The sequence below is a fragment of the Colossoma macropomum genome, unplaced genomic scaffold (assembly GCF_904425465.1).
Source record: "Colossoma macropomum unplaced genomic scaffold, Colossoma_macropomum, whole genome shotgun sequence".
Taxonomy (NCBI): Eukaryota; Metazoa; Chordata; class Actinopteri; order Characiformes; family Serrasalmidae; genus Colossoma; species Colossoma macropomum.
In genome coordinates, this window is record NW_023494792.1 from 60248442 (window position 1) to 60268514 (window position 20073).

Genomic DNA, 20073 nt, shown 5'->3' on the forward strand with positions numbered 1-20073 from the left:
AAGTAAGTCTGGATTTTCATTATATTGTATTTTCAGTCTATACTATTATATTAACACACACTGAGACATGTTTACAGCCAAGATGGTGAAAATAGACATGAAATGTTGTGGCTCCCAAGGTGGTTTGATTTTTGTTGAAAGGATTAAATGGCTGCCAACCCTGGACTAGGGACAACCCTGAGAAAGTCTGGGCTATATGTGGGTGGGAACAATCTAAAGCTGTGTTCCTAAAGCTAAGCTGTGGTTCATGTTAGACAGATATTCTGTGATGACAACATGAGACAAGACAGGGTGTGTGGAGTCAACACTTACAATTTAACTGCAATTAGTTATGGTAAAATTACGTTGCCTAACTAAAAGCACTGAGGATGTAATCTTGGCAGTTTAGTGCCTTTTTCTCAGAGTTTAGATCTGCACATTTTGCTAATGTGCAAACTACAAGGTCGGTACTTGCAGGACGGGCTCTTACCCCACAATCACTGTGGAAAAATCTGCAAATACCAGGTGCCAAAAATAGTGCTCTTCATTTAAGCTTTTGCAATATTTTTGAGGCTGTTTTTGAGTCTTTTTGAGTGCTGATACACAGTGAGAGGCAACTGAACAGCGGTTAAGTGCAAGTGGGAGTCGAGAGTGCGATCCACTCAAAATCATGGCCAGGTAACGATCCACAAAGGAGTTCTCAAATAAACACACACACACACACACATATTTGACAAACCTCGAGGGGATTGTGCTGTGCCAGCGCCAACTCTGTCTCCAGAGACCCTGAACTTGTCTGATTCAGCCTGTACGCCACGGAGAGGGAGAGCCCGGGACTGAACGCCATCACATATAGGAACACAGACACACAAAGGGACGTCTCTGGTGACTCATTTACAAACAGCAGAGCAGGACGGACTGTGTCAAATGAATCCCTGATATGACTAGGTGTGTGTGTGTGTGTGTGCAACGCTGGGCCCATTCTTACATGGCCATGTCGGGCTGCATCAGCTGCATCTGGCTCTCCAGCTTGCTCTTCTCAGCCCTCAGCAACTGTCGAGAACAATAAAGAGTTTAGTGACACCCTCACATGAGAACGAGAAGATGAGAAAGAGAGAAGGAGAGAAGGAAGGAGGCGTGAAAGGTTTTACTTCCGTCACCGATGAGTACTCCATAACAGCAGCCTTCAGTTCCTCCGTCTGCCTGGTTTTCTGAAAAGGTTACAAGAAAGCAGGTAGGAAATCAATGGCAAAACCCATATCAAATAGCATAGAATGCTTGCTAGACTGCTTGCATTGTTCCTTTAGAGGGTTCATATCATGGAAAACCAAGTTTTTCTTAGTTTTTCGCAAATAAAAGAGTTTGATACAGTAAATAAACGTTAATGTTTTAAAACATACCATTCGTTACGGTCCATATATGGAAACAAATCTGAAAAATAGCCTGTTTTGAAGTCACCGTTTGTGTGATGTCATGAAAAAACAAAATTTAAATACATCCGCCTACTCTGACTATGGCAGTTTCGTCCCGCCCACTCACACTGAAGTCATAAGGAGTGTCAGCTCGGACTGCTTTTTGAATGAGGCACAATACAAGGCAGACAATCAGAACTGCATTTACATATATTTCTCTTACAGGCACAGTAACAAAACAGCCTGTTTGATTTTAAGGGATAAAGAGAGTTTTGGTACAATAAGCAAATAAATAAAAGGGTAACACTTTATTTGGATGGTCCACTGTAGACGCTCAGTCTATTTGTAACTCATTTTCAACTAAATATCTATTAAATGCAACTGACCTTGAAGTTGTCTGTGTTAAATCTGTCCCTGACCCTAGACCCAACCCTAACCTTAAGGCCAAACCTACACTTACTCCTAAACCTAATCTTAACCTTAATGTTGTTGATAATCAACTGAATATCATCAGAAAGATTGTTCACAATTTAAGTATCTGTAGATCAACTATAGGGGATCATCCAAATAAAGTGTGACCAAAAAATAAAGGAAACTGTAGCATACGGGCCCTTTAAGCCAGTAGCTCTCAATCCCGTTGATGGCTCTCCCGCTCACTGCCCACTTTGTTCACATATTGTCACTGTCCAAAGAAAAACAAGTATCTCCAAAATAGGAGAGCGCAAAAGCCCCCTTAACTTTAATTGTAAGCTAATGTAAAGAGATTTTATTCTGATTGATTTTGGGGCATTTCTATTGGTCCAATCATGAAATTTTCACACAATGTAAAGGAGAACTGCCGTATTAGAATGACGTAGAAAAATAGAAATCGGCAAAAATGGGTTTACATGTTTTTCTTTGGCCTTGATAATTATCCCAAAAACTAAACCATGCATCTTAGTTCAGGGAAAACAATGTTCCTGAAAGGACAGTCAAGAATCACTGCTTTAGGTCACAACCTTTTTTAGGTTAAACCTAATGAAGTCTGGGTTTAAGCTGGAAGCAGTTCATACAAAACCTGTCTTGAGTTAGCCTGTAAACCTTTGAAGCTTTAGGTATACTTATGCATTCAAATCATGAGTGAGGTTCTCCCTCCTCGGCTCCGATGTTGAGACACGGCGGACTCACCTCCTGTATTACTCTGTCCTTCTCAGCCATCACAGCATCAAACGAATGGACCTGGGCCTGGCAGTAAACATACAGAACAATCACAATCACATATTCACCCTCCCAGTGGTCACGTATACTGACAGTTCAAACGTCTTAGAAAACCCCATTTTTCCAGTTTTTCCATTGATATTTAAGCAGTTCAGGTCCAGTGAATAGCCTGAATGGTTAGAGGGTAGAGGTAAACTGCCAGAGGTTAAAAACTGGACAACAAACTGAAAACTGAAATATAATGTAACTGAGTTATTAAAAGGCCTTTTCCAGGGAACAAGTCACTGGTTAACAACTTACAGCTGTTCTGCAGCAGGGTCATTCTACAGAAACGTCCATTTTTGTGTCCCTAGCATTTACAGATATATTACACTTAAAAAAACATGTTAGGGTTACAATTTATTTATATTTTAAAATAAAACAATAAGTTATTTTAACAATTACACCTTCTTGAGCCTCAATTTAGCAATATTGGTTTGTAAATCAATCATATAGAATTCCCAGCACCACAGAAGAGCTCGTCCTCAGTCATGTGTGAAGGCTGAGGCCATATTTTTAGGGTAAAACGTTTTTCTGCAATTTTAACTGCAATAATCTATACATGACTATGAAATATATGATTTAAATGACAAAGAAAACAAATGCCAAATAAATATTATAAAATATATAATGAAAGTTGTTGTCCCCCAGGAGTCGTGTCACTGGTGTTACTGCGTAACAAACAAATCTCTTATTTTGAAATAAAGAGAAAAAAAAAAACTGATCACTTGACTTCCTTTTACCTGTTTTCTGAGGATCTATGAAGAAAAGCTCATGGTGAGTCCACTGTGTCTTTCAGTTATCAGAGATTTTCTCATTTAGCTCCTGATTTCATATGAAGCTTTTAGCTGAAGTCACTGGTGTGACCGACTTTATTCTGAGGTCATTGTGAAAAAATAGAATACAAATGGATTAAATTACATATTTTAGTGGATATTCCATGATTGACAGCGTGTGGTTTGATGCTCTGCAGCAGCCGTTTAGTAAAATGCATGTGTCAAAAATGTCTCTGGTGTTACCTTTATTATATGTAACGCCAGTGATGATCAGTAAAACCAGTGACTCCTATGGAGAGACAGAAAAGTGGACGTTTCTATAGAATGACCCAGCAATAAAAGTAAAGCTTAAGCTATGAAAGTTGATGCAAAACAATCCAAATGCGTTCAGCGGTTATCTGAAAAAGGTGGCTATTTTGAGGAGTTTAAAAAGGTGTTTATGCTTTAATTTCTCAGTGCATGGAGACATTAAACTGTGTTGTCAATCACAAACCATCTGTACAAAAGCAGTGTTGGAACAGACTGTGTTACAACATCCTTTAGGGCAGTTTTTGGACAATACTGCACTGCAGGGTGTAGCATATTGCTGCCATAATGGCAAGAAAAAGACACAAAGGAAGACAGATTGACCACTAAAATTGTAGATCTTTCGTTTAGAGAAATTAAACTGCAAAGAAAGTCAGTGAGGAAGCTGACAGGAAGGGGTCAAAGCCACAACACAATCAGAAGACAAGTTTCAGCTGTCAGCAGCGTCAAGCTTAATTTAACGCTGGATGAAATAAGAGGTTTCAGTTTCAGCAGTGAAGAGAAGGCTTCGAGCTGCAGGTTTAGTGGTACAGTGAATGGTTTCTCAGTGTGTGACACCAACTGTTGAACACGGAGGAGGAAGCGTGACAGTCTGAGGCTCTTTTGCTGCATCCAAAAATCAGTGACTTGCACAGAGTGACTGGTACCCTGAAACAAAAGGGCTGCCACAGCATTTAGCAGCGCCACTCAACACCCTCTGGTCTACGCCTACTTGGTCAGGGGCTCATCCTACAGCACGGCCCAGTCCCATTTCACCCCTCACCCCTACCACTCAGCCCTTAGCCCTCCGTTTTGCGCATTCACGTCTAGGGGTAGGGTGTCCTGATTCTTGTTGAGATAGAGGGGGAGGGTGAAGTGTTGGGGCTACATGACCCTCCAAACGGAGGTTTTTCAGAGACTCCAAACAGAGTGATATGAGAAAAAGAGAAAAACCGGCAAGACGGCTGAAGAAGAGACCAAAGGAACCCACAAATGTGAGAATTTTCTCCGTTAAAAAATTACAATAACCATTGTTTTATCTTAGTTGAATGTTGATTCAATGTATTATGGTCATTTTCTTCACAACAAGCATAAAAAAAATCACTAACGGCATGCTAACGTCTCGGTAGCTAGCTAGCTAACTTTCCCATTCCACCTTAAATAGTCCAGCTGTACTGACACCCAAAGCGCCAGAATGTAAATGCTTCACCATTTAAGGTGGAACGGGAAAATTCGAACAAGAAGCTTGTTGCCCCCCTCTTTGAAGGCATATGATGCCCCAAATGTAACTAAAGCCCAGCAGTGAGGAGCTGAACTTTACCCTCCTCTGCTGTCACTGCAGACTGGCAGGGTCGCCTACAGAGCAGCGCTAGTAGCTGTTAATGAAGTGATGTTCTGTTTATTTGAGGGTCCCATTTTGCAGGGCAAGATTTCAACCACTACCCCTTGAAACTCAGTTCCAAGGGGTTAGGGTGACACTCAAAAACAAGGGGTAGGGGTAAAAATAAGAAATGGGATTGGGCCCAAGACAAAGACTTACTTAAGTAAAGCTGAAGCTTTGAAAGTTCATGCAAGTTCATATTTTAAGCACAACTGTTTGTGTAATCTATGCTTTAATTTCTCAATGCATGGAGACATTAAACCGTTTTGTCAATCACAAACTCTCCATCAGTGTAAAAGCAGTGTTGGCCATAACAGGCCATGTTACAACATCCTTTAGGGCAGTTTTTGGACAACATTGCTCTGCAAGACGTGGTGTACTGCTGTCGTAATGGCAAGAAAATTATAGGTGAATGAAGACAGACTGACCGCTAAAACCCCTAGAAGTGTAGGTCTTTCCTTTAAACGAAATTAAAATGTGAAGAAAGTCAGTGAGTACAGTTTCCTACACCATTAAAAATGGAGGAAACTGACAGGAAGAGGTCAAAGCCACAACACAATCAGAAGACAGGTTTCAGCAGTCTACAGCTTGCGTGACAGTACAACACCTTCAAGCTCAGTTTAACACTGGTCGCAGCAAGCAGGTTTCAGTTTCAACAGTGAAGAGAAGGCTTCGAGCTGCAGGTTTAGAGGCAGAGTGGAAAACTGAGGCCTACAGGTGAAGGGCTTATGGACCGACAAATCAAAGTTTGAAGTTTTTGGTTCATCTCGCAGTGTTTCTGTACGCGGTCGAGTGAAAGGATGGTTTCTCAGTGTGTTGCACAGAGTGACTGGCGCCCTGAAACCAAAGGGCTACCACAGCATTTTTGCAGCAACACTCAACACCTTCTGGTCTACGCCCATCCTACAGCAAGACAAAGACCCAAAACACACCTCCAGGCTATGTAACAGCTTCCTCAGAAGACTAGAGCAAGAGGGCAAGCTTCAATGGTCAGCACACTCTCCAGACTTAAACCCCGTTGAGCTGGTTTGGGATGAAACGAAGAGAAGGGAGAAAGCAAAGTATATTTGTGGGAACTTCTGCAACATTATTGGGAAGAAATTTCTGAACAATACTTAATTTCCATTGTAGAAAGAATGTCTCGAGTGTGTTCGGCTGTCGTCTGTAAAAGGTCTCTGAGGAGCTGAAATTTGGGTTATATTTTGTTAAAAAGATTCCATGATTTATTTTTTTTTTATCGACAATGGTTTATTTGTTCTATGCTTTAATTCCACAGTACATGGAGACATTAAACTGCATAAATATCCATAAACTGGAAAAATAGGGGGTGTTAAACTTATAAAAGGTTCTCTTGAGGTACATTTTTCATTCATCAAGGTACAAACAGTGTAAATATTCCCTCAAAGGTACAACAGTGGTTTTAAGGTCTGATTGTGAACCTTAAATCAGTTTTTCCAGGTGAAAAGTTCGTATTTGTACCTTTTCATAACCGAATGTTTTAAACAGAACAGTAAAATAAAAGCCTGGAGACGAGACGGGGTGCGTGGAGTCAGTACAGCTTAGAACATATCATTTCAGTGGATTATGGTTCAGTTATGTTCCCTGACTAAAGGTACTGAGATGGACCCTTGAGGGTCCCACCTCAGTAACAGAAAGGGCACTGCCCCAGTGACAGTGTACTGCCTTTATTTCTGAGATTGCATATTTGCACAAAACAGATTAAAAACAGTCATACGTTATTTAAACAAAGCCTAACCTGCAGGTCAGCGTTGAGCTCACAAAGTTTCTTCATCTTCTTTTGAAGCCCATCCACCTCCATAGAGACTTTGATGTTCTTGATATTGGGTAGGGCAGTTACGGACGGTATGAGGAGAGAAATGAAGTTAAAGGTGAGGAAGTAAGAGTTGGGCAAAGAAGCATAGAAGAAAAGAGCAAGAACTATCTACATATACCTATATATACACCATATAACCTGAGAAAGTCATGTTTAAAAAACTGTTTATCTGGCTAAAAAGCTTTATTTGGCCAGAAATTATCTCAGAATAAATACAAATAACGAATGAAGAATTCTGTCCAAGTGTTTAACCATTTTCAAACCCTTCCCAGAGGAAGTCCAGTATTATTTGTGGTCATCAATCAATACCTAATCAATACTTCATTATGTTACAACAAGCATGCTGCTGATGGACTGTAACAAATCTATGTGATGTCTGAGATTCCCAGGAGAAATCTGGAACCAACTACACTAGAGCTAAACTGCTTGTTACTTTTACTGTATTTATGTTTACTTGCATTTATTCTAATGATATATAGTGTTTTTACAAGCAAAGTCACATTTACTGATGTAATAAATGGTTTTACACAATGTGCTTAGGTGCCTGAAACTTTTGCACAGCACTGAGTGCGTTTACATGCACTCAATAATCCCATCATAATCGGACTTCTGCAGTTATCCGGTTAGATGGTCATGTAACACCATACTCCGATCTAGAGCTCTGATTAAGAAATCTGATAGAGAGCTGGATTTTAGCTCAGTAATCAGCTCTTACTCTGTTATCTTTCGGATTTCTTAGTCTGCGCATGTACGAAAACATGGCAGTACAGGAAAGGAGCGAGCAGCGTCGCCGTGAGACGCAGCAAAACACTTTGGAGCAACGCTGAAACCAAATATAAAATGAAGGATTTAAATATTCTTCATCTTCTAGATGATGTATGTTCATATTTTCAGGGTGCGATATTTCAAGAGGCGTGATGATTTAAAAAAAAAAAGCCGCGGTATGAAGTTTGAGTTTTACGTTACGTTTACGTCACGTCTTCTTCTGTGAGTTTACTGGCTGGTTGCAAAGCAGAAATCTGATTACTGTCTGACTCATGTTGACCTGGAGTTTCTCCATTATCTGATTACTCAAGTGCATGTAAATGTGTTGATTGGATTACCTACAAAATCTGATTTTCTGCAGTCCTCGGTTTATTAAGTGTATGTAAACACACTCACTGTAGCTGTATATTGTATAGTTTTACTTCAAACTCAGTGCACAGCTATGCTCCACTACATTGCTTAAAGAAAGATCTCCAGATAAGCAATTTGTGCTGCTGCACCACAGAGCTAAAATGATTCATACACTTGTTTATGCAGTCCGTTAATGGAGTTACTGCTAAATAAATCTTCTCTGAATTAATAGACGGATGGATGAAGAGAAACCCTACCTCCTCCTGCACAGAGGCAATCTTTGTAATGAGAGCTTGGTTCTCTCGTTCCTGTGGGTAAAACAGAGATGAATGTTTTGACAGTAGAAAATATTCATGCTCTATAATCAAAGTACAATTGCGAGAGCTTCAAACCAGAGAGGCACAAATATATTTGACAAATGTTACAGGGCTTGGGTCTGTCTGTGTTTACCAACATTCATCCTTAAACTAGCAAGAATTCTCTGAAATAGAGACTGTACTATTGTATACTGTGTATGAAGTATGCTTAATAATCTGACCAGTATGCAAACAGTGTGTAAAGACCCAGCAACACTGATGTGCCAGATACTTTCACACCAGCACCATAAGTGCTATCCTGTCGGTGCCACATCCGTGCTGAGAATGATTCAAAGTCATTAGATGTCGTCTAATGATGGTCCCTCTCCCTTTGATAGAGGGGTGGAGAGTGAGGGGCTGTTCATTGTAAATCTACAATGTGCCTATATGGCATCCATATGCACCAAAGTGCACCTTAATGCTAAAAAGGCCAATGACTGTAGGCATATACATAATAAACTGGCAGTTCCTATAAACTAATATATATATATAAAATAAACTGGCAATTCACACTGAACTGCCAGTTTATTAGGTATACAACAAGTCAAGTCGAGCCAAGCCAAGGCATATACCTAATAAACTGGCAGTTCAGTGTAAATTAAATGTGTCTCAGTCACAAAGACCTGTGCTATGTTTTGTATTTATTGTAGGTTTTTTCATATTTATTTATTGTACTGTATTGTCTGCACTGTGTATATAGACCACTGGAGTCGTGTCGTCATTTTGTAGGAACTGTATATTAGGAACTCTGGGTCTAAGCCCGATTTCTCTACGACAAGAACGAATAGGGTTTTTGGAAAATCGCATCTGTCGCCCCCTGTGTTAAATAAAAATGTTCAGAACCCGACACGTTTTGTCCTGTGAACATTTTTCTCCCGAATACCACTGGATCCTCCGAATTACGAGGTCGTTAAAGAGTTGAAATATGAATATTGCTAAAACAAATAAACAACAGAATCAGCAGGTTTCCCTGCAGTTCTCTGTCCTTCATCCGATGCTCACTGAAACAGGTTAGATCTCTCCTTTTAGCTTGATTTGAAAAGCTCTACAAACATACTGCACTCAGACTAATCCAGTACAGACTTAATGTCACTGCTGACCCCCTGATAAACTGATTTAGGAGTATATCAGAATATCTTAATCATTATTTTAATGCTGGTAACATTTTTTCTGAGGACACTGTCTCGAAACATTTTTGTTTGACTTTTTCCGTTCCACCTTAAGTGGTGCGGCAGTTACATTCTGACCTTCTGCGCCATTTAAGGTGGAACAGGAAAATTCGAACAAGCAGCCGGAGAAAAAGAAACTGCCCTCAGCTTAATGGAGGGTTGAAAGGCCTGATATGAGGAGGTTTCTCTATTTCTGCTTGACAGCTGAGTAACATTAACTGACCGACAGGTCAGTATTTTGTCTTGTTTGCTAATGTCTGTGATAGCTGGTCACAGCTGCTGCACCATTTAAGGTGGAACGGGAACATTCAAACAAGAAGCCGTGAAAAAAGAAGCTAAATTGAGCCTCGTAGTTTTAACACGGGTAGTATTTTTTGATACGGAGTTTCAGCCTATCCCGGAGTTTCTAATATGGGCATAAGGAGGACTAGAATGAGGCACGACTACAGTGGTCTATTGCACTGACTTGCACTTGTGTTCCTGTGTTGGTCCTGGAGCACTGCTGTTTCATTTTACTGTGTACTTGTACAGAGCTGAAATGACAAAGTCTTGACTTGGCATCTCAGCACAAAGATTACTGTTAAATGCTAGAGCGAGCTCCGTCCACCAGTTAAGATGACCGTAATACCACAAAGCTTTTGGGAAACTGGGCCCGGACTGACCGCAGTACAGCATTAGGTGAGTCTGCTGACCAACCATTTGCTTGGTCTGAGCCGAGGCCCGCGCTCTGTTCTCCTCTGAAGAGCTTAAACTCAGCTTCATCTCCTCCACTTCCTCTTTCAGCATCCTCTCCTTCTGCAGCAGCTGCTGCCCCCTGCAGGAGAAGAGAGGGAGAGGAGCAGTGAGACAAGAAGCGTTGAAACTTCAGCAAGTAGGCAAAAGGGCACTGCAGAATTACGCAGCGAGTAATGATCAACACAGCAGGCTTAGAGAGAGATTGCTCAAGAACTTTCCCTCCCAGTCTTAGAGGGAAGTTCCAATGTTCTACGTAATTAAAATGGTTAAGCTGTAAACAAAGCCATTGATTTGTGGTGGTGATAGGAACCAGATGTCTGAAGTGTTTACTGCCTCTAAAAGCTACGTCACAGAGATTTATTACACTAAGTGGTTATGGATACACTGTCTGATGTCTGGGATATTGTTTTAGGATAGTTTTGAGATCAGGCCTTGGCTGAAAACATTTTTTATTTTTTTATTCATGGTGGAGAAGTACATGCAGGGCGTTCTACGACAAAATAATAACCAAAAAAATATTTTGCTTTCCCAGAATTACCACTATTTTATCACCATAATTATCATCAACATCATTACATGTAAAAACTCAAGACAAATTTAGATTCACGGATGGTTTTGGACAGTAAATAAAAAGGCTATATCTGACTAAGTTTCTCTAAAATAATCCATTTTACATTAAACCCCTCTGAATGACCTGAAATTCTGAAAAATCAGTGGAATTCCCCTTTTATCAGAAGTATACACTGCAAAAAATAGTATCTTGTCAAGTGAAATTATCTGAATTCTAGTCAATATATCTAATGTTTCTTATTTTGAGATGGTTGTGCCCTTATTATAAGATTATTTAGCTTATTTCTAGACATTGTTTACCTGTTTTAAGTAATTTTATTAAGTAAAATTCTCACTATACTGACAATTTAGTTTGTTTGAAGCACATTTCTCAAAACAAGCAAAATTATCTGCCAATATAGTGAGATAATTTTACTTAATAAAAAAAAAAGTGTTTAAAATTAAGTCAAATAATCCTAAAATACACTTACAACAATCTCAACAGGGGAAATACTGGATATATTAACTCGATTTAAGATTTTATTTGACAAGAAACTATTTTTTGCAGTGTTGCTTTATAGCGAATGGTAAACATGGCAGAGGCAGATTGTGTACACTTTGGCCTGAGTCTTGAGCTCCTCGTTTTCCTCGATAAGTTTTTGGTTGGTGTCCTCCATCGCCTCCACAGTCTGCTTCAGCTTCCGAATCTCCTCCTGCAGTTTCTGGTTATTAAACTGCAAGTCAGCCACGCAGAACACCAAATCAGACGTCTCTCTGTTCAACAAGCCACATACAACAAATACAGTTACACAAGGAATGCACTGCACACACAGGGAGACACGCAGTCACTGGTACGCTTGCTTATTAAAGCACAAACACACACAGACAGTCATACTTACAAGTCAGCTCTGGACGCCTCCCCTCCAAACGCCTCCAGGCTGCCTGAGGTCATATTCAATAAAAGTGATCTCTTTGCTGCAGGAAGGAGAAGAGAGAGTCAAATCATGTCACACTGATGAACTGAGTGTTTGAAAGGTATAGAATATCTACAGCAGTGTCACCTGATAGGTTGTCCCGCAGTCTGATTGATGATTCCTGAGTCGAGTCCTCTTTACCGTCCTTCCTGAGACAAATAATTGGAATGTTACGCATCTTTCACAAAGCTGGAATGACAGAAATCTTGGACTGTAATTTGGCTGGGCCGCAAAAACATTTCTCAAAAGCTGGCCTGAGATATCCAGCTCAGTTCTTGGCACATGCAGTACTTTTAGCACATTTCATCAGCACGAGATAAACTTAAGTTCCACACATGCAACAAATATCAGAGCAGATGGAATGCTAGCGCTATAAATCCAACAAAGTTCTCGAATCCATATGGGCCTTATCAAGGATATCCGGGTAACCCAGCGCAAGCTGATTAAAAAATTCTTTAAAGCAAGAAGTTGGCTTAGCTGGTGGGCAAACCAGTGTTTTGTTCACACTGCCAAAAGGCTCTGATCTTTACCCTGAAATCTAAACAGGGAACAAATCCATCTAACCAGGGGTTCTGTCTCATAAAGCAATTCCAGTGTTCAGCTTCACAAAACCTTTTTTGTTAACTAAGACAAAAGGTTAACAAATTTCGCTGTCAGACTAGTTTTAGATACTCAAGCTATGATTAATCCTACTAAAAGTGCATAAAAGCATGAGTTTTTTTTTAATAAATCTGCATAAATATGCAGGAAGTAAAGCATAACGCACTGCCACCAAGTTGGTGCTTATTGGAACAATAATTGTTTATGTAGTATGATTTGCTGCCTCTGCTAAAAAGTAATATTGTTCATGTGATGCCACAAATTTCACAAAGGAAATTATATGTAAAAGTGCCGAAGTCAAATAGTGCACTTTGTAGTTCTACAGTTACAGACTGTAGTCCATCTGTTTCTCTGCATACTTTGTTAGCCCCCTTTTACCCTGTTCTTCAGTGCTCAGGACCCCCATGGACCCTCACAGAGCAGGTACTATTTGGGTGGTGGATCATTCTCAGCACTGACGTGGTGGTGGTGTGTTAGTGTGTGTTGTGCTGGTCTGAGTGGATCAGACACAGCAGTGCTGCTGGAGTTTTTAAACACTGTGTCCACTCACTGTCCACTCTATTAGACACCCCTACCTTGTCAGTCCACCTTGTAGATGTAAAGTCAGAGACGATAGCTCATCTGCTGCTGCACAGTTTGTGTTGGTCATCCTCTAGTCCTTCATCAGTGGTCACAGGAAGCTGCCCACAGGACGCTGTTGGCTGGATATTTTTGGTTTGTGGACTATTCTCAGTCCAGCAGTGACACTGAGGTGTTTAAAAACTCCAGCAGCACTGATGTGTCTGATCCACTCAGACCAGCGCAACACACACTAACACACCACCACCACGTCAGTGTTACTGCAGTGCTGAGAATGATCCACCACCCAAATAGTACCTGCTCTGTGAGGGTCCATGGGGGTCCTGACCACTGAAGAACAGAGTAAAAGGGGGCTAACAAAGTATGCAGAGAAACAGATGGACTACAGTCTGTAACTGTAGAACTACAAAGTGCACCTATATAGTAAGTGGAGCTGATAAAATGGACAATGAGCGTAGAAACAAGGAGGTGGTCATAATGTTTTGCCTGATCTGTGTGTGTGTGTGTGATATATATACATATACATATACACACACACACACACACACACACACACACACACACACACACACTTTTCAAAAAAGGTGCCATCGTTTTGCTGATCGTGAGTGCACAGGTTCAGCAGATCATACGTAATGCAAGTATTAATGTTAGTATAGATTATGTTGATTCTTTTGATAAAACAAGCAAAATTATCTGTGAATACAGTGAGAACTTCTCTAAATACAATTACCTACGTGAAAAATGTTACAATATTCTTCCACAACCTTAAAACTAGAAACATTAGACACAATGGCTGAATTTAAGTTGATTTCCTTTTCACTCAGGAGCTCAGAGCCTCAACTAATTTAGAAACGTGCACTCATGGGCCCCCGCTCCTGTCTCACACCCAGGGGCCCCCGCTCCTGTCTCACACCCAGGGCCCCAGAATCATTACATCCACCCCTGAGACAACCAACAATATAAACAAACAACAGTAATTCAAAGTCCCCATCACCCTGAGATACCCCACCACCCAGGGCATAACCAGAGCCTCAGAAACCTCACAGTGTATAGGTACCCCTGATTGCGACAGTCTTCGATCCACTCCTTCATAATGGCATGGTAAGTGTCCAGGTCTATGGAGATGTCCTTGTGTTCAGGATCCAGCATGTTACAGAGTTCCTCCAGGCCGCTGTCCTCCGAGCTGCGGCTGGTCGTGTGCCTTAGGTAGTCCACGATGTGCGACACGTACACTTTACCTGTGAAAGACAGGCCCGGGTTACTATAGCTACTGCCATCACAGAGCAGCACCACCAGGAGCCCTCAGAAGGTCAAGCAAACAACCGCTACAAATAGCATCATCCTCTTTCCGAGTCACCCACTCATCACGAATCCTTCACTGTCTGTTACATAAAGCATGTGCACACAGAATTCACTATAAAATGATAGAAATAAAGGTTCTGTTCAGGTACATTTTCTGTTCATCAAGGTACAAACAGTGTAAATGTTCCCTCAAAGGTACAACAGTGGTTTTAAGGTCTGATTGTGAACCTTAAATAAGTTTTTCCAGGTGAAAAGTTCGTATTTGTACCTTTTCATAACCGAATGTTTTAAAACAGAACAGTAAAATAAAAGCCTGGAGACGAGGCGGGGTGTGTGGAGTCAGTACAGCTTAGAACATATCATTTCAGTGGATTATGGTTCAGTTACGTTTCCTGACTAAAGGTACTGAGATGGACCCTTGAGGGTCCCACCCCAGTGACAAGAGGGGCACTGCCCCAGTGACAGTTTCATACTTTGGCTATCCATGGCTAACATTTAGTAAAAGCTAGTGGTCAACAATTAGCATGATCCCATTTCAGTGTTTCCCCACAGGTCTGAAACAACCCTGGGGATGGGGACAACGGGAGTTTTTAGGGGGGATGGGGTCCTTGGGGGGTTGTTGTAGTTGTATTTTAATATACAGCTATCCAAACACATAACATTTGTTTGCTTATTCGAATAAGGCATCAAATAAATGAATGTTAACCTCCCATGTTTTTCATTTTTAGATGCGAAGCACCCCTGGAGTTTTAGGTCACGGAAATGACCACAGGGAAAATGAGTGATGCATCAGTGACACTGTGTGTCATTGTTAATTCATAAAATTTGGAACTTGTTAAAATGGGACAAAATCGAAGTTAGATATTGTTCACATGGGACAGAATATACTCAGATGCTCATCAATATACTTGTTTTATATCAATATACATCAATATACTGGTCATCCAATTAACAGCATACAGCGATAGTTATCATTATCATAAAAGATAATCAGCACTTGGGGGGTGCATGGGAGGATTAGGGGGCCTCAGAAGTTGTATCTGTACTTAATCATCATTTATTGTCAGTTAAATTGTTAAATCTGCTTCAGCCATATATAAAAACATGGTGCTTTTTTTAAGGCGGATGTTAAGTTATTAAAATGAAATACATGTCAACCACATTTCATGCTCTCTTAATGAGTTAATGAGGTCACAGAACAGGGTATTGTCTCTCCTTATTAAAGCAGCAATTCCACTAATTTTACCAAATGTTTACAAAAATCAATCTTTTAGAATTGACTGATGTAAAACACTCCATTCTAGAGAAACTTGCCTGCAAAGCAAATATAGCCATTTTATTTACTAATCAAAACAATCAATGAACTTACACGTGTCTGAGTTTTTAACATGTGGTTGGTATAGTGTAGTGGGTGCCTTCTATACTGTAGACTGGGGTTCAACACCTGGGTAAGCACCCTACCCTATACCAATAAGAGTCCTTGGGCAAGACTCCTAACACTACCTTCACCTACAAATTGTAAGTCGCTCTGGACAAGAGTGTCTGCCAAATGCCATAAATGTAAACAGAATAGTAAAATAACAGTGTTAAATAATAATAATAATAATAATAATAATAATAATAAAAATAGTGGTAACTCACAAAAATAAAGTTTACTTCAGGTATCATTCTGTCTTATAACACCCAGCATGTACTCTGCCATTGATTTATTTATTTATTTTTTAAAAATAATTATACATTTTTAGCAAGAACCCCATCCCAAATAAACTTCTAAAATGATGTACCTCTGCATTGGGTGTCACAAGCCTGAAAAATGGAGTCCAGCAGGTCTTCTTCACAGATCAAGCTAACCTCGGCCATACTCTCTTTTTTGGATTCAGATGGGAACAAAGCACCTAAATGACCACAAAGGAGAACATTGTATGAATTATGGCTCTAAAGCTCAGGCTGTAAACTTGCTACTCAAAAGTCAAAGCAACCATACAGACATGACACTTTAAGAGAACAATGTTAGAAGTAATGCAATAATTGCCATATGCTGGAGTACCAGCAAGCACCTGCACAGACAGACCCCCAGGGGGAGGCTTGAGCTCCTGCACCTCTGCCCTCCTGGTAGGTGGGTATAATAACTATTTTAGATTGCCAGCAGTGTTCAGCAAGAGAAGCATCAGTCTTACCCTGAAAATAGAGCTCATGGGTTGGTTTGGGATTGTCTGTGGTTCCCCGCAGTAACTCAGACCTGTCACTCATCAACACAGTGCTGGAAATCCCACCAATAACCTCGATATTCTTTTTAAAGAGTCACATTCTATACACATTACTTTGAGCAACAACCAAACAACGTTGGCAGGAAGGGGTATTATTGCCGACATTATATGAGACTGTTGAGCTCTTAAACAGAGCCAAATGCTACGTAATGATAAAACAAACTGTCATGGCTTTGCACATGGGCTGCTGTAGTAGATAATAAGGTTAGTATTTTTGTCTAAGGGTAACTGTAATATATCAAAGCAATAAGCCATGAGAGGCCATGCATTACTGAGATATTATCATGGGAAGGCTGTTCTAAAACTCACTTCTATGATAAAATACACACTTTTTCAGAAAATTATAATTTATAATAACTTAAATTATCGACATAAGTATTCGGCCAAGAAATGTAGTTCCTTTAGCGAATGGTGTCGTTGTCAAGCAACCATGGACCGTTGAAAGAGGAGAAGAATGTTTGGTCACCCATCGCTGTACATTGCAGTCATTTCATGAACTTTTCAGTGAACTGTTTGTCGTATAACAATGAACATATGATAACGCTGTTTAATGCAAAAACATTCACTTTATAAGCACTTTTTGGTCACCAAATTATCAGAGAGTCTTATTTGGCACCAATCCAGCAGCGCCCCTCTTCTCACGCTGGGTCTGAATCTCAAATGGCTCCCTACATAGTGCACTACGTAGGAGTTTAAACACCGGTTCCTGCACCCCAACAGCGAATAATATAGCTAAAGAAATAGTAATTTGGGATTCAGCAATATCCATACTCGATAAACGATGCACTATTTGGCTGTAGAGGCTAGAATTTCTAAACTTTCATAATTAAGCAACAGAACGAGAGGGAGCGTGTTATCGTGAAATAACATCACGCCTGTTATTTGGTTGCAGACGCGGGCCGAAGGCGATGTTATTTCACAATAACACACTCCTCGAGTGTTCTATTGCATTTATAACAACAGTTAAATAAACAAAGTAATAAATTAATAAACTGGGCCGTGAACGCGGCGTTTAATATGTTTTAATGTTCGCAGTTCCTTCCGCTAAATTATAGTTCCTTAACAAGCAGCTTGTTGCTACGTCAGAGTAACGAGCTCCGCCCACTCGCTGCACAGCCGGCAGTTCGTTCTCCAGCTCCTTACACTAAATTCCCAAACGGTCATCACCACTGAGCAGCTTTTCAGTCGGCAGCTGTGACAGAAGAACAGCTAAACAACCTGGAATCAGCCAGAAATGAGCCCAATACCATTCGCCAAACGTGTAGTCTGATCTTCAGAGTCTGACCAAATCAGACTGAGCCACAAAACTGCCGCAATATCAAGTTTAGCTCAGTTTTGTCAGTTTTTGCCAGATCAGTATTAATGTTGTTTTGTTCCAGCCAGTCTGTAAAGCATCTTACAGCCCGTTTAGTTTGGCGAATGGTGTTGGGTTCATTTCTGGCTGATTCCAGGTTGTTTAGCTGTTCTTCTGTCACAGCTGCCGACTGAAAAGCTGCTCAGTGGTGATGACAGTTTGGGAATTTAGTCTCATTTTCAGAGTCTGACCAAATCGGCTGTCGGTCAAACATGATCTTAAAAAGTATCCATTTTCTGTTTGCGGCAAAGTAAGAAGTAAAAACGGTCAAATGGCTCCTACAGCTGTCTAAGTCGTTGATTAGCAACGGCGTCTCAGCGGAGTGATACAGTGTTTGTGAAAAAACGTTTAGAAGGTTAGAACACTTCTCAACCAATCAGCGTGCGTGGCCGGAACTAACTGTTGTATAACTAGATATTAATTACGGAGTTGTTTAGGCTGTTAGCTAACTTGTAGCTAGTTAGCTAGCTGACCAGCCTAGTTCTTGTTAAGAAAATAAGGTGCCAGCCGCTCAGTTTAAACAAAAAACGGGTTCTTACTTCACCTGCACAACCAGTGGTTCCTACAAGCAGCATGAGAGCCAGTAAAAAGATTTTTCATGCTGTGGCGCAGTAATACAGAATTCAGTTGTTGTGAGGTGGTCATAGGAGTGCGTGTAGTATCCTGTTTCCCCACTTGAGCTCCTGCCCCCCAAAATGTCTGTGCAAGGGCCTGATTGCCAGATTTTAGTGCTTCCTCTGACCATAGCATGCCTGAGTTTAACTGGTAGTGCACAGGGGAAGCACTAAATAATGTTTGCACTAACTGGTGCAAAATAGTGTTCTTTTCTGTTCGCTACAGTATTGTTTTTGGGTTGTCTAGTCCTAAAGAACACATTCACTATATGCCCAGACATTTACCATCTCCCAACGAGAGTCTTTTGACCACCAGTGCTGGATAGGCCAGCTCACTGTCAGCAATGTTGGACGTGTCTGCAGAGCAAAAGTTCAGGTTGTAGGAGAGCAGTCCATGTGTGGGTGGCATGCTGGCCTTCTCCCTCGTGCCCTGGGGCTGTGAGGGTGGGGGATAACGCGGGGTGAAGTTGAAATAACCATCCCCGGTCTGTACAGCGGGTGTGGAGCAGCTCCGTTGCCAGGGTCGACTGTAGCCTGGAGCCACACTGCCCCTCTCAGCCAGCGTGCCCAGAGTGCTAGTGATGGAGTAAGTGGCGTTTACGGGCGTGATGGGCACACTTGGGGTGGCAGAGGAGCGGGCTGCAGGGGTACCAGTGGGGGTCAGCATGACTGTTGATGCCTCGTGGTCAGAGTCACCATCGGGGCGGACACCACGTTTCTTCAGGATGGCCTCCAGGTTGTGCCGCAGGCCCGTGTGGGGGCTATCGTAGCTGCTGGACTGGAGCTTGGGGATCTGGAAGGGCGAGTTAGCCTCTTTGTCACGCCGCTGGATGGTCTGCAGCTTGCGGCAGATGCTGTCCACCGGGTTGTGCCGTCTCGGGGTCACGCCGATGTCCATGCTGGAGAGGGTGGGGGCAGAAAGTGCTGATCTGGAGCAGAACAAACAGAGTGGTGCATGTGAAAATAGCAAAATGCACTAACATACATAAACCTGCTCACCCACAGCACTCGTTTGACTAAAAAAACAAGTCAGGCTAATCGTAAGTTATATGCAAACGTTTCTTTGATTAGCTACTTCTTTGAGAGAGGAGGTTGTTTAGAAGAAGAGGGCATGTTTTATTACAACCAAGACAAAATACGAAACTTACAGAACTTGAATTTGGGCCTGGTTTCAATTCCTTTTTTTTTTTTTTTAAACATACATTAGCCAATGGCTGGGCAATGTGAAAATATTTATTGTTATTGTGATAAATTATGTCACTGTGTCACAACCCAGATAGTAAGCATATACACAGATCAGGCATAACATTATGACCACCTTCTTGTTTCTATGCTCATTGTCCACTTTATTAGCTCCACTTACTATATAGGTGCTGAGAATGATCCACCACCCAAATAGTACCTGTTCTGTGAGGGTCCATGGGGGTCCTGACCACTGAAGAACAGGGTAAAAGGGGGCTAACAAAGTCTGCAGAGAAACAGATGGACTACAGTCTGTAACTGTAGAACTACAAAGTGCACCTATATAGTAAGTGGAGCTGATAAAATGGAC

At 41.2% G+C, this 20073-nt stretch overlaps 1 protein-coding gene across 1 annotated transcript in view; it reads right to left on the bottom strand.

The window, feature by feature from the left end:
• LOC118812613 (lymphoid-restricted membrane protein) overlaps positions 1 to 19419 on the bottom strand; it is a 68625-nt gene extending 49206 nt beyond the window's left edge. The window contains exons 1-13 of the mRNA XM_036577712.1: positions 18807 to 19419; positions 16071 to 16181; positions 14042 to 14222; positions 11890 to 11951; positions 11728 to 11803; positions 11444 to 11602; positions 10241 to 10358; positions 8277 to 8327; positions 6826 to 6903; positions 2559 to 2615; positions 1131 to 1190; positions 968 to 1032; positions 719 to 815 (exon numbers count right to left, since the gene is read on the bottom strand). Of these exons, the coding sequence (XP_036433605.1) occupies positions 719 to 815; positions 968 to 1032; positions 1131 to 1190; positions 2559 to 2615; positions 6826 to 6903; positions 8277 to 8327; positions 10241 to 10358; positions 11444 to 11602; positions 11728 to 11803; positions 11890 to 11951; positions 14042 to 14222; positions 16071 to 16181; positions 18807 to 19419 (1728 nt within the window). The remainder of the gene's footprint in view (positions 1 to 718; positions 816 to 967; positions 1033 to 1130; positions 1191 to 2558; positions 2616 to 6825; positions 6904 to 8276; positions 8328 to 10240; positions 10359 to 11443; positions 11603 to 11727; positions 11804 to 11889; positions 11952 to 14041; positions 14223 to 16070; positions 16182 to 18806) is intronic.
• Positions 19420 to 20073: the final 654 nt, after the last annotated feature.